The 12,512-nt window shown below is 43.3% G+C and overlaps 1 protein-coding gene across 5 annotated transcripts in view; it reads right to left on the reverse strand.

The window, feature by feature from the left end:
- The window catches only part of BLMH (bleomycin hydrolase), a 42,125-nt gene extending 40,039 nt beyond the window's left edge, over positions 1-2,086 (reverse strand). Inside the window, exons 1-2 of one of the 5 annotated variants that reach the window (XM_082443534.1) lie at positions 1,901-2,086; positions 1,380-1,577 (exon numbers count right to left, since the gene is read on the reverse strand). In XM_082443534.1, the coding sequence (XP_082299660.1) occupies positions 1,380-1,577; positions 1,901-1,913 (211 nt within the window). In that variant the 5' untranslated portion in view covers positions 1,914-2,086. Of the gene's footprint in view, positions 1-1,379; positions 1,581-1,873 lie in introns of all 5 variants that reach the window. The other 4 variants (XM_082443532.1, XM_082443531.1, XM_082443533.1 and 1 more) reach the window with 4 other exon arrangements.
- Positions 2,087-12,512: the final 10,426 nt, after the last annotated feature.

Consider the following 12,512-nt stretch of genomic DNA (forward strand, 5'->3'; position numbering starts at 1 on the left):
AAGCCACCGCAATGAGAAGCCTGCGCACCGCAATGAAGAGTAGCCCCCATTCACCTCAACTAGAGAACAGCCCGTGCACAGCAATGAAGACCCAACGCAGCCAAAAATAAATAAAATAAATAAAAATTTTAAAAAAAGTCACTAATGACTTAGTATAGCTCATCTTTACCTTGGTTTTATCTGTATGCCACCTCTCTCATATGCACACTATTATTTTCTAGTGAGGAAATCTGGATGAACTGTTAACGTGAAAACTGCAAGAAAATAACCTACATAGCTCATGTGCTATTTGTACCTTTTGCAAATAAAAGTGACACTACAGGATATATAAGACATGACCTGTTCCAGATGAACATTTCCAGGCTTTTCCCTAAAAGGGCACTGCAATCTAAACCATGTAGGACCACTAATAACATTACTAACTGGATCTAACTGGATAATTTGTAGCGTGACAGGCCACACCACCCCAAGCACTTGCTACTGTGGCAAAACATTAATTATTGCAAGATCATAATTTTTTCTTAAAATTTACAAATGAACTTTACTGAGGTATAATTTACATACAATAAAATACATCCATGTTATAAATGTACACTTTGAGTTCTGACTGGCTTTAAGCAAGCACTGATCTGCTTTCTGCCAAAATAAATAGACTGGGAGTAGTTTTAAAATGGATAGACTTTAAAAAGTCCTTTTAGTACAATTCTGCCACGAGAATGTCCTTATTTAGATTCCTGGATAACCCATCTTTCACTGTAGCTGTTTTTCTGTTTTCTAGTGGTGCTAGATAGCAGATAGCAAAGCAAGAGCTCTTGACCAGCAAGGCATGAGAAATGAGTATTTTTCTGTATTACAAACTAGTCTACTGGTGGTAATTTAGCCCATTAGCACATGTGTTCAAATTGCAACCAAAAGGTACACTTAAAAATAACATTTGATGACATTTTGATGCAATTACATTGTGTCTTTTCCATCCCATACATTTGTACATGGCCTTCAGGGCAACGTGGAGGTGTCCTCTAGGGCATGAACCTTTTTACATGATCTGTTTTGTACCAAGAATATATATCTCCAAGACATGGGGCTGCAGTCACATAACTTCAGGACAGAATATCGTGAATTACATTCAAACAGATGACCATGGGTTAGTCAGTCACTTTAGTGCTCAAATCAAATATACTAACGAACCACTGAGCACCAAAACAACACAAAGTAACCTTCTTGGACCTGCCTGTACTTGGCGCCTGTTCTCTAAAAATTTACCACAACTTCTTTCTATCCAAACGTCTTCTCCCCTAAGGCCATTCTTAGGTAAGACACCACAATGCGACGCTGTCAAGAAAGTCGATGGAAGTGTGCAAGAAGTTTGAAGACCTCACCTGAGCTCTTCTGGCTGGTGACGGGCTTGCCTTCAGGATGCACGGCGTGCTGGAACACATGCTGAACACCCTGGACCGTGGCCCTCTTCAGACAGATGTCCAGGAGGTCGTGGGTGGTGCCGACATTCTGGGCCAGTACGAACTGAGGATCGGAATTCAGTTTCTGAAGCAGAGCAGCTACCTTCTCCGAATTCAGTCCTGCTAAAAGACCAAACAGGATTGATTATAACATCAAAAAGAGGCTGAGAAGGGCTGATCCGGGACTCCCACACTCGGGCTCTAACTTGGTAAGAGCATCCCGAGGTGACCATAGCAGCGGAGAGGCCCTTCACCGGCGTCCTCGCCCACGATGCTGCCTCCCTCCGGGCCGCTCCAGCCCACCCAGAAAGCTCCACCCTCACCATCGCCCCGGGTCCCGGCCCCGGCCCTTCCCCGCCGCCGGGCCTCCGAGGCGCAGCTGTGTCCCGAGAGGCCACCCGCGCCCCCCGGCTTACCCTTGGCGGGGAAGAGCGGCGCCTCACCCGCGTCGTTCATGGCGCCCACGCTGCCCGGCGGGGGAACGGTAGTTTCGGGGTCCTCAGGCAAGACCCGGGGCTGCACAGCCGTTCGCTGCCTAAGCTGCCCGACCTACCTCTCGCACCCCGACCGCCGGAAAAAGGAAGCCGGCTCAGCGGGGGCGGAGGACTGAGAGAAACGGGGTCCGCGGAGGGACAAACCTCCCCACACGCGTTGCTGAGTCAGCGCCATCGGGGCTGGCCCCGCCCGTGGGAGGGCCGAGGGGGCGGGTCGCTGACGCGCTGCAGCCGCCCGCGCCCCCGCCCCGGGCGGGTCCCCCTCGGCTCAGGCCCACGCTCTCCATCCGCGCTGCCCGGCGTCCGCCCACGCGGCGCCGGCGTCTACAGCCAGCCGTGATTACGCTTCCTGACCACCGGGGCGCCCTCCTGGAATAAGGTCAGCCCAGAGCGTGGAACTCGAGGGGTTCCATGCTGGGCCCGGAGACCGAATACCCTAGCATTGTGAAATTGGCCCCATGAAGCCTTTTCAGAGGCCAAAAGGGGGCTCCAAGGCGGTAGGACGGGCTCAGGGACCGCATAATTAAGCACTGGGCTTAGGATGGGTTGCCTCGTTTCAGAAATGAACCCAGAGGCTCTTCCAATAGGCATCCTTCGCTGACCAGTCACTGCACTTTCAATGGCAGTGTTTTTGTGTTGAGGGGGAATTGGAATCAAGCTCTTTCCTACCCACTCAGTTGCTACCAGGGTTCTACAAACATACAATTGCTGGGACTTCCCTGGTGGCGCAGTGGTTAAGAATCTGCCTGCCCATGCAGGAGACATAGGTTCGATCCCTGGTCCGGGAAGATCCCACATGACGCGGAGCAACTAAGCCCATGCGAGCCACAAGTACTGAGCCCGCATGCTGCAACTACTGAAGCCTGCGTGCCTAGAGCCCGTGGTCCACAACAAGAGAAGCCACCACAATGAGAAGCCCACGCACTGCCTGGAAGAGTAGCCCTCGCTCGCGACAACTAGGGAAAGCCTGCGCACAGCCAAAAAACCCAAAGCAGCCAAAAAAAACCAACAACATAAAAAACATACAATTGCTCATTTCGAGGAAACTACCCATTCTGGGCTTCATGGAGTCAGTGAGTATCTCCTACCTAGCTAAGGAAAGTGACAGAAGTCAGTCTGATACATCGATACTGCTTGTCCAGCCCTCTACAAAACCTTCAAATGAGCAGGCCCTCCTCCCCAGGCTTTCAGGATAACTGAGAGGTTTAACAAGGTTTTGAGATAGTGAAGCCTTTTTATATTGTTTTTCGTGCTCTAAAATCTCAAACCTTAGTGAGATGTTGGGATGGGACCCAAAGGTGATGAAACAAATCCAGATAGATCTGTCTACCACTGAAAAGCCTGACTGTGCTACTCAGAGCAGTGAGAGTCTTCTGTGGAACCTAGCATCTAGGTCCTAGATTGAAAATAATCTCTGATTCTAAGGAACTCTAATATCTGGGGAAAAACCATACTCAGACACCGATCAGTCATTTGAGAAATCACAGTCTCTGTGTCCTTAGAGAGACCTAGCCAAAGTTTGGGGATATGACATAGCAACTGTCTCCAACAGGGCCCATCAGCTGTCCCATTCTGAGATTCTTCTGATGTCTGAAGAAAAGGAACAGGTTGAAAATTATGCTGAAAGAAATCATTGGTCCTTTCACAAAATGATGTTCAAGCATCCTGCCCAATTCAACTCAAAAAATTTTATTCAGTATCTACCATGTACAGTCACTGGACAAACTGCTGATGATATGGAGACCAACAAGCTTAAACTTGCCCTTAAGAAACACACAATGTAGTGAAAAAGATGCAAAATAACTTTTGGAGAATCTGTATTAACATAACAATAGAGATGTAAAAGCAGTGAGGAAGGAGCTGTTAATTGGACCAGTGGTGCCTGAAAAAAGGGGTCACAGTGAGCATAGTCTTAAAGAGTGGATGATGGGGTTTCACAAGGCAAAACACAGAGGAAGGGCATGCAAGGCACCAGCAAAGGCACTGGGGCATTAAAGCATGTGGCAAAATTATGTTCAAGAAACTGTGCATCATAGTCTGATGTGGTTAAGATCAGGGAAGGTGTTAAGATCAGGGTCAAAGTGTAGGACTGGAAAGGTAGATTTGGGCCAGAATATGAAGGCTTTTGTATGCCATGCCTGAGTATCTGGACTTTATTTTATGGTTAACTAGAAGCCAACGTAGGTTTTTGAACAAAGGAACAATATGCTCATTTCTATGTAAAGAAAGAAATGTAAGAGCAGTGGGGAGAGTGATTTGGAGGGGAGAGATTCTGGACCTAGGGAAACTAGTTAGAAGGCTAATCCAGCAGTGCACTTGGGGGATGATGGAAGCTTTAAACTGTGGAAAAGGAGGAAGCACAGATAATCTGGAAGTTTTCACTTGATGAGTGAATGCATGGTGGTGTCATTAACTTAGAGAAGGAATACAGAAAAATGGATATGTTTGGGAATATGCAAGTGAGTGGATAATGAAATTAGTTTGGGCCTTGGCAAGTTTGGGATGCCCAGAGGACACCCAGGAAAAGAAGTCCAGGAGGATGATTAAAAGATGTCTAGAATTACATAGGTCTTCAAACCATGAAAGTCAACAAGGTTGCACAGGGAAAGAGAATAAAGCAAAAAAAGATGAGCACCAAGAATTGTACCCTGGACAGCTGCATGCTGTTGTGCAGGGTGTTAATGGCACAAGGGTACCAGGCTGAGTGGGGTGAATGGGACCTGAAGCCACACGCCCTGGCCCAGGGCTGTGCCCAGTCAGATTATGGTGCACCTTTTAATGCTTGTTACAAGGATGCCATAAGGGGGTACCATTAACTCTGGAAATAGTGACATTAAAGAATGGGTGAAGACAGAGAAGCCAGCAGTGAATCACAGAAAGAGCAGTGAGAGAGGGAGAAGACGCATAGAGTTATGCCCTGGAATCCCAGGAAGGCAAGGAGAAGATGGTGAATAGGCCTGAAAGCTCCAGAAAAGTTTAGTAACTACATCAGAGGCGACCTTAGAGAGGACAGCTTCAGTGAATGTTGGGGTGGGCAGAAGCCACCACACTGCAGTAAGTTGAGAGGGAAGGAAATACCAGGGAAAGTCTTTTGGGAGAAAAGGAAAACTGATGTCTACCTCGAGGGTGAAAGGCAGGAACCAGTACAGATGAGAGATTAAATATGTGGCAGAGAAGGTACAATTACTAGAATATAAGCACTGGAAAAGAGGAGGGATGGAATCACTGGAGAAGGTGGAAGGGCCAGTTTTACAGCTACTGCTACCCTTTTCATGCCAATGACTACATTTCCCCACCCCATGCCCAGAAATTCCTATCATCATCACTTTGCCAGGTCTCCTGCTCTGCCCTCATTGCCAGGGTGTCACCCTTAGTATCAGTTTCCCACCCAGCAACTCACACCCATACACTCAGCCCCTGTTTGGGCACGGAGAAGAAGAGCAGAGGAAAGCTGGTTTTCCAATGGGTCTGCCCCAGATGACGGAGCCAGGAAGACGTTTCCCTAAGAGTAGGATTGTTCAGAACTACCCTCTAACTCCATCCGGAAAAGATACTGTTGAGCCCTGTGACATCTCATGGAACAAAGCTACAAGAAGCAGAATTCTAGCATGAATCCACAATTTTAGAAAAGAAAATCCATATAAATTCAGTGAGTGGCATCACCTGCCGTTGCAGATATGCCTTCTGCCTATTGCTCCTATGGGGCTTCCCTAGATAAACAGATCCAGTGTCAAGGCAAATTAAAAAATAATACTAAAAATATGTAGAGAACTCCTAAGCATCAGTAGGAAAAAGACAAAAAACCCCCAAAAAATGGAAAAAAGACCTAAACAGGCATTTCACACAAAAGGAAGAATGAATGGCAACAGTAATGTTGGAAATGCACAATAAAATTTTAATAAGATGTCACGTTATCTCTTGATAGGCAAAAATTTTAAAGGCAGGTATTAAAAAGTAATATTGGCAATTCTTACATACTGCTTGAGGAGATATAAATAATATTACCAAGTTGGGAAAACATTTGTCAATATTTGTAAAGTTGAAGATGCAAGTACCCTATAGCCCAGAAACTTTATTCCTGGGTTTGTATTCGAAAACTACACTGTCCAGTATGGTAGCCACTAGCCACTTGTGGCTATTTAAATTTATTCATTAAGATTAAAGTTAAAAATCTACTTTCTCAATAGTAGTAGTCACATTCCAAGTGCTCAGGCTACTATATTGGAGAGCATAGATACAGAACTCTTTCATCATCACAGTAAGTTCCATTGGACAGCCCTGCCCTGGAGAAATTCTTGCATATGTGCCCTAGGCGTCACAGTCATGACTGTTTATGTGAGCATTGCTGGTGATTGCATAGAACCTGGAAAAAACCCAATAGTTCTTCAACAGGAGTGTGTGTGAATTGTGAATTGTGACATATTCATACACTGGACTATTACAGAGAAGATGAAAATCAACGTGGGTGAATTTCAGAAACATAATGTTGAGTGCACAGAGCAAATTGCAAAGCAAATGACACAACCACTTTTTAAAAGTTCAACAAGAAACAAAATTACATAATGTATTATTTAGACATACAGACATACATGGTAAAAGAATTTGTTTTTAAAACAAGGGAATATACAAGCAGCTCATGCAGCTCAATATCAAAAAAACAAACAACCCAATCCAAAAATGGGCAGAAGACCTAAATAGATATTTCTCTAAAGAAACTATACAGACTGCCAACAAACACATGAAAGGAGGTTCAACATCACTAATCATTAGAGAAATGCACATCAAAACTACAATGAGGGCTTCCCTGGTGGCGCAGTGGTTGAGAATCTGCCTGCCAATGCAGGGGACACAGGTTCGAGCCCTGGTCTGGGAAGATCCCACATGCTGCGGAGTGACTAGGCCCGTGAGCCACAATTGCTGAGCCTGCGCGTCTGGAGCCTGTGCTCCGCAACAAGAGAGCCCGCGATAGTGAGAGGCCCGCGCACCGTGATGAAGAGTGGCCCCCGCTTGCCGCAACTAGAGAAAGCTCTCGCACAGAAACGAAGACCCAACACAGCCATAAAAAAAAAAAAAAAAAAAAAAAAACCTACAATGAGGTATCACCTCACACCGGTCAGAATGGCCATCATCAAAAAATCTACAAACAATAAATGATGGAGAGGGTGTGAAGAAAAGGGAACCCTCTTGCACTGTTGGTGGGAGTGTAAGTTGATACAGCCACTATGGAGAACAGTATGGAGGTTAAAAAACTAAAAATAGGGCTTCCCTGGTGGCGCAGTGGTTGGGAGTCTGCCTGCCAATGCGGGGGACACGGGTTCAAGCCCTGGTCTGGGAGGATCCCACATGCCGCGGAGCGACTGGGCCCGTGAGCCACAACTACTGAGCCTGCGCGTCTGGAGTGTGTGCTCTGCAACAAGAGAGGCCGCGATAGTGAGAGGCCTGCGCACCGCGATGAAGAGTGGCCCCAGCTTGCCGCAACTAGAGAGAGCCCTTGCAGAGAAACGAAGACCCAACACAGCCATAAATAAATAAATAAATAAATAAATAAAATTAAAAAAAAAAACCAAAAAACTAAAAATAGAACTACCATATGACTCAGCAATCCCACTACTGGGCATATACCCTGAGAACACCATAATTCAAAAAGAGTCATGTACCACAATGTTCATTGCAGCTCTATTTACAATAGCCAGGACCTGGAAGCAACCTAAAGTGTCCATCGACAGATGAATGGATAAAGAAGATGTGGCACATATATACAATGGAATATTACTCAGCCATAAAAAGAAACGAAATTGAGTTATTTGTAGTGAGGTGGATGGACCTAGAGTCTGTCATACAGAGTGAAGTAAGTCAGAAAGAGAAAAACAAATACTGTATGCTAACACATATGTATGGAATCTAAAAAAAAAAAGTTCTGAAGAACCTAAGGGCAGGACAGGAATAAAGATGCAGATGTAGAGAATGGACTTGAGGACACGAGGAGGGGGAAGGGTAAGCTGGGAAGAAGTGAGAGAGTGGCATGGACATATATACACTATCAAATGTAAAATAGATAGCTAGTGGGAAGCAGCTGCATAGCACAGGGAGATCAGCTCGGAGCTTTGTGACCACCTAGAGGGGTGGGATAGGGAGGGTGGGAGGGAGATGCAAGAGAGAGGAGATATGGGGATATACGTATATGTATAGCTGATTCACTTTGTTATACAGCAGCAACTAACACAACAATGTAAAGCAATTATAATCCAATGAAGATGTTAAAAAAAGAAAACAAGGGAATATTAAACATCAAATTTAAGGTAGTGTTTGCCTTTGGGAAAGAGACACAGCCAGCTTCAAAGGTATTGGCAATATTGTGTTTCGTAAACTGGTGGTGGGTACATGGGTTTCATCTTATTTGTTACACCTGATTTCATATGTTATCTATATTTTTGTATATATGAAATATTTCTTCTTAAAAAGGTCACTCTAGCTGCAGTGTAAATGAGAGACTGAAGGGAGATGGGAATGTAGGCCGGAGACCTGTTAGGAGACTATAATTGTCCAGGCAAAAGGTGGCTGGTGACCGAGATCAAGAGGGCAGCAGTGGAGATGAAAGGAAGTGGATGAAAATGGGATATGTTTTGGAGGTGAATCACCCTAACCCCAATCCTAACCCTAACCATTATGCTCTGGTAGAGGTTTGCACGGTGTACATGAAAGAAGCATGAAAGAAGAATATGTAAGTCAGACCGGGAGCTTTAGGGAGAGCTCCTTGGAAGAGAGGAGAGATGATTTGAATTTGGAACAATTAGGGGTTTGTTAAATGATAATGATTGAGGAAAGGCATTCTATTTGGAGGTAATGGCTTTTAAGAAGAATTTAAGGCAGCAAGTCTCTGTCTGGAAACTGTAGACACTGAGCATAGTTGGAACTAAACAGCGAGAAGGCAGGGGCCAAACGCAGAGAGCCAATTGTGCCCATTGGGGGTTAAAACCGTATTCTGGAAGATGCAGGGAAATTGCCCCTGTTTTTCTTTCCTTTTGCCAGATCCTTGTGAACAACAACAAAATAAGGAACTGATACAACACTGTGAAGATCTAGCCATAAGGAGGCCCTAGCTGGGCTACTCTGAAAATGCTTCTCTTTGAACTAATCATTTTTAGAAAATGATCACCTGTGATCACCAAAACCTAAATTGTAGAATCACAGAAAGATTGAGATGAGTATGAAAGAAAAAGAAAGGCACATGGAAGAGAAAATGATAGAGATGAAAAAGGAGAAATTGGACTTGAGAGAAAATAATAAACATCATTGGAGACTATAGATCCCGGTTTCCTTTTAGGAATGCTGTTAGACTGGTTTTCCTTAATGGTGCAATGAACAAAACCAGAGCTTTCTTTATTTCTTCTTTTGTTCATGAACTACATTCTTTGCTATCTTAAGCAAATATTTAAGTGTAATAATTATGACATTCTTGTACTCTTTTCAGAGGTGCTTCTTGAGACAAAGTATAAAAATCTGAGAAATAAAGTTAACACGAAGGAGGTGGTGACTCAAATCCACCTTTCCTAATGCACATTCTTTATATTTTCTCATCAGATTCCCATTTGTGCATCTCATTTTATTTTTCTTTCATTTAATTTTCTTTCTTCCTTGTTCCAAGAATAATTCACCAGATAAAAGTAAAACTGGGGCTTCCCTGGTGGCGTAGTGGTTGAGAATCTGCCTGCCAATGCAGGGGACACGGGTTCGAGCCCTGGTCTGGGAAGATCCCACATGCCGCGGAGCAACTAAGCCCGTGTGCCACAACTACTGAGCCTGCGCGTCTGGAGCTTGTGCTCCGCAACAAGAGAGGCCACGATAGTGAGAGGCCCACGCACCGCGATGAAGAGCGGCCCCCGCTCGCCGCAACTAGAGAAAGCCCTCGCACAGAAACGAAGACCCAACACAGCCATAAATAAATAAATAAATAAATAAATAAAATTTTTAAAAAAATAAAAAAAAAGTAAAACTGAACACATTCACAGGGCAAATGAAAAACTAAAAAAAGATAATATGCATCTCACCCTGAAAGTAGATGAAAAACTTGTCCTCTCTTTTTAGGACTAAAAAAAGAAAAGAATATGTTCCTTAAAAGCTCTCTGTTAGAAAGCCTGGTTTCTTCTGTTAAATAAGAAAAGCAATGTGGAGTTAAGAGGCCAAGGTTTGAAGTTCATTAGACATTGTTTTTAATTCCCAACTCCTGTTTATAGGTGTAAAAAATCATTTAATCTGAGGCTCAGTTTCCTCTTCTGAAAAGTGGGATAGTAGCTATAATAGCTAAAATTCAGTGAGTGCTTAGTGAGTCTTACAGTGTACATGTCTCATCTCATTTAATCCTCATAGTAACCATAAGTCAGGAGGTAGATTCTATTTCTATCCTCATTTTATAGATGAGGGAATGCAGGAACAGAGAGGTTAGGTAACTTGCCTATCACCACACAGCTAGTAAAGTGGTAGAGCTTGGATATATACCTAGGTAGTCTGATTCCAGAGACTAAGAGTTCAGGCTCCCTAAGCCTAAGGATCAAAAGATACAATGTAAGTGAAAGAATTTTGAAACAAGTATTTGAGACATGTCAGTTTAAATAATAAACTTGCAGATTTATAAATTGCTGAGCGTTGTGTGTCATTTTTCAATTTGCAATGAAGTAACCATTGTGGATATTCCATTTGTGGATGGTTTAGTTTTATGGGTGCTTTTACTCTAGGCTTTGACAAATGGAACATAATCAGGAAGTTTTTCTTGGGCCCGTACATATGCAGCTGTTAAGTTTTCGCATTGGCCCATTTTAATTGGTCTAATATAGGTAGAAAATCATGATGACCACTCATCATGACAAACAAGGATCAATGATAGAAGCCTTAATAGCTTAATAGATGCTTAATAGCATTGTAGAATCATAAAACACATTATGCCTACATTTAGAGTGATTGAAAGAGGTTGTGCAGAAATCTTAAGCAGAAATATGAAATTGTTAATAAATCGTTAAATATTTTCTTAAAAACAAATATGATCCACATGTCAAATTGGGGCAAAGTCCTTTAGACTGGTGATTTCCAAGTGAGCCAAGTTTGTTATTAAACACTTTTATGAGTACCATAACTATAAAATTCAGGAATTCAAGGCTATGATTCTTTATCGACAGCAAAGTCTATATCCTCTTTAGTGCAATGTTTTAAATGATGCCCTTGAGCTGCCTATAAACTGCCTACAAATGACAGCTGGAGTGAAAAATGACCTGTTTTGGAATGAGAATCTGTTGCAAGAGGAACATACAGTTTGCAGAATGACACACAAGGAGGTAGTAAGACTTCCTAAGTTTTGTTACCATTAAATTTTTTTTTTTTAATGTCAGTCATATAATATGAGGGCTTGCAGGATCTTAGAGATTGTCTTTTGGTATAGTCCCTTAGTTCAGAGTCTCTGAAAGATTATGTGACACCCTTGAGCTGAGCAGCTCATTAGCGGCTGAGCCAGGAGGAGAGGCCTGTTTTTCTGTTCGTACATGTGGTAGCTTCATGTACATCTGGTAGCTGAAACTTTTCCATGAGCAATGTTGAATATATGCAGCAGAGTTGCGTTACAGTTATAGGAATCCAGCTACTCCCTTTGACCCGGGTCATGTTCAGTGATACAAGTGGGTTGCAGCTTACTCAGAGAGAAAGTTCCAAAGTCAGGCAAAAATAGACTATAGTCAACACTATCCTTGGAAATTCTTTGGGAAAGCATCACTTCAGAGACCCAAACACCTCCACTTAATAAGCACTGCAGGGCAGGTTTCTATTCCAGTATGGGGAGAGATTGCTGTTTCTTCAGTTGAGAACCAAATGAAGTAGTTGGCAAATCTGTGAGCACTAGATTCATCCTCAGCACATGAGATGTTCACACTTTGAGAGCCAGGAGGGAACTAACTGGGACTGGCCAGGGGAGCTGATTCTCCTCCTCATCTCATGCTCACTTCAGGGCACATGTTCTTTCAGCTGAATGGCAGGTCTCATCACAGGTACTTTTAAGTTGTTCTTCTTGTCTGTCTGTCTCTCTCTCTCTCCGCACCCCTCCTTTTTTACCCATCCTCTTTTTCCTCCCTATCTCCTAAATCTAATTTCGATTTGAATTCAAATGTTAAATGTGTCGCTTATAGGGATTAAATGAGTTTATATATGTTTGTTCCTGCCATGTAGGAAGTACTATATAAGTTAGTTATTAATGTAAGATGCAATTTTATATAATGGTTAAAGACCCAGGAGCCATACAACCTTGGTCTAAATTCTTATTCAGCCACTAACAAGCTGTGTGACCCAGGACGTGTGACTTAAATTCTCTGTGCCTCAGTTTTCCTCCCCTGTAAAATGGGTGTGATAAAAATAGGACCCTTCTTATGTGATTGTTATAAAGATTAAGTAAGTTATATATAAGGTGCTTAGCATAGTACAATATAAGGTAAGTGCTTATCGGAGTATAACTATTGCTATGTGATGTCACTATACTTCAGGTAACTCAGAGAACTCAATTTTGAGAAGTTCTAAAAATTACGTG

Source organism: Balaenoptera physalus (assembly GCF_965194825.1).
Source record: "Balaenoptera physalus genome assembly, chromosome: 20".
Classification (NCBI taxonomy): domain Eukaryota; kingdom Metazoa; phylum Chordata; class Mammalia; order Artiodactyla; family Balaenopteridae; genus Balaenoptera; species Balaenoptera physalus.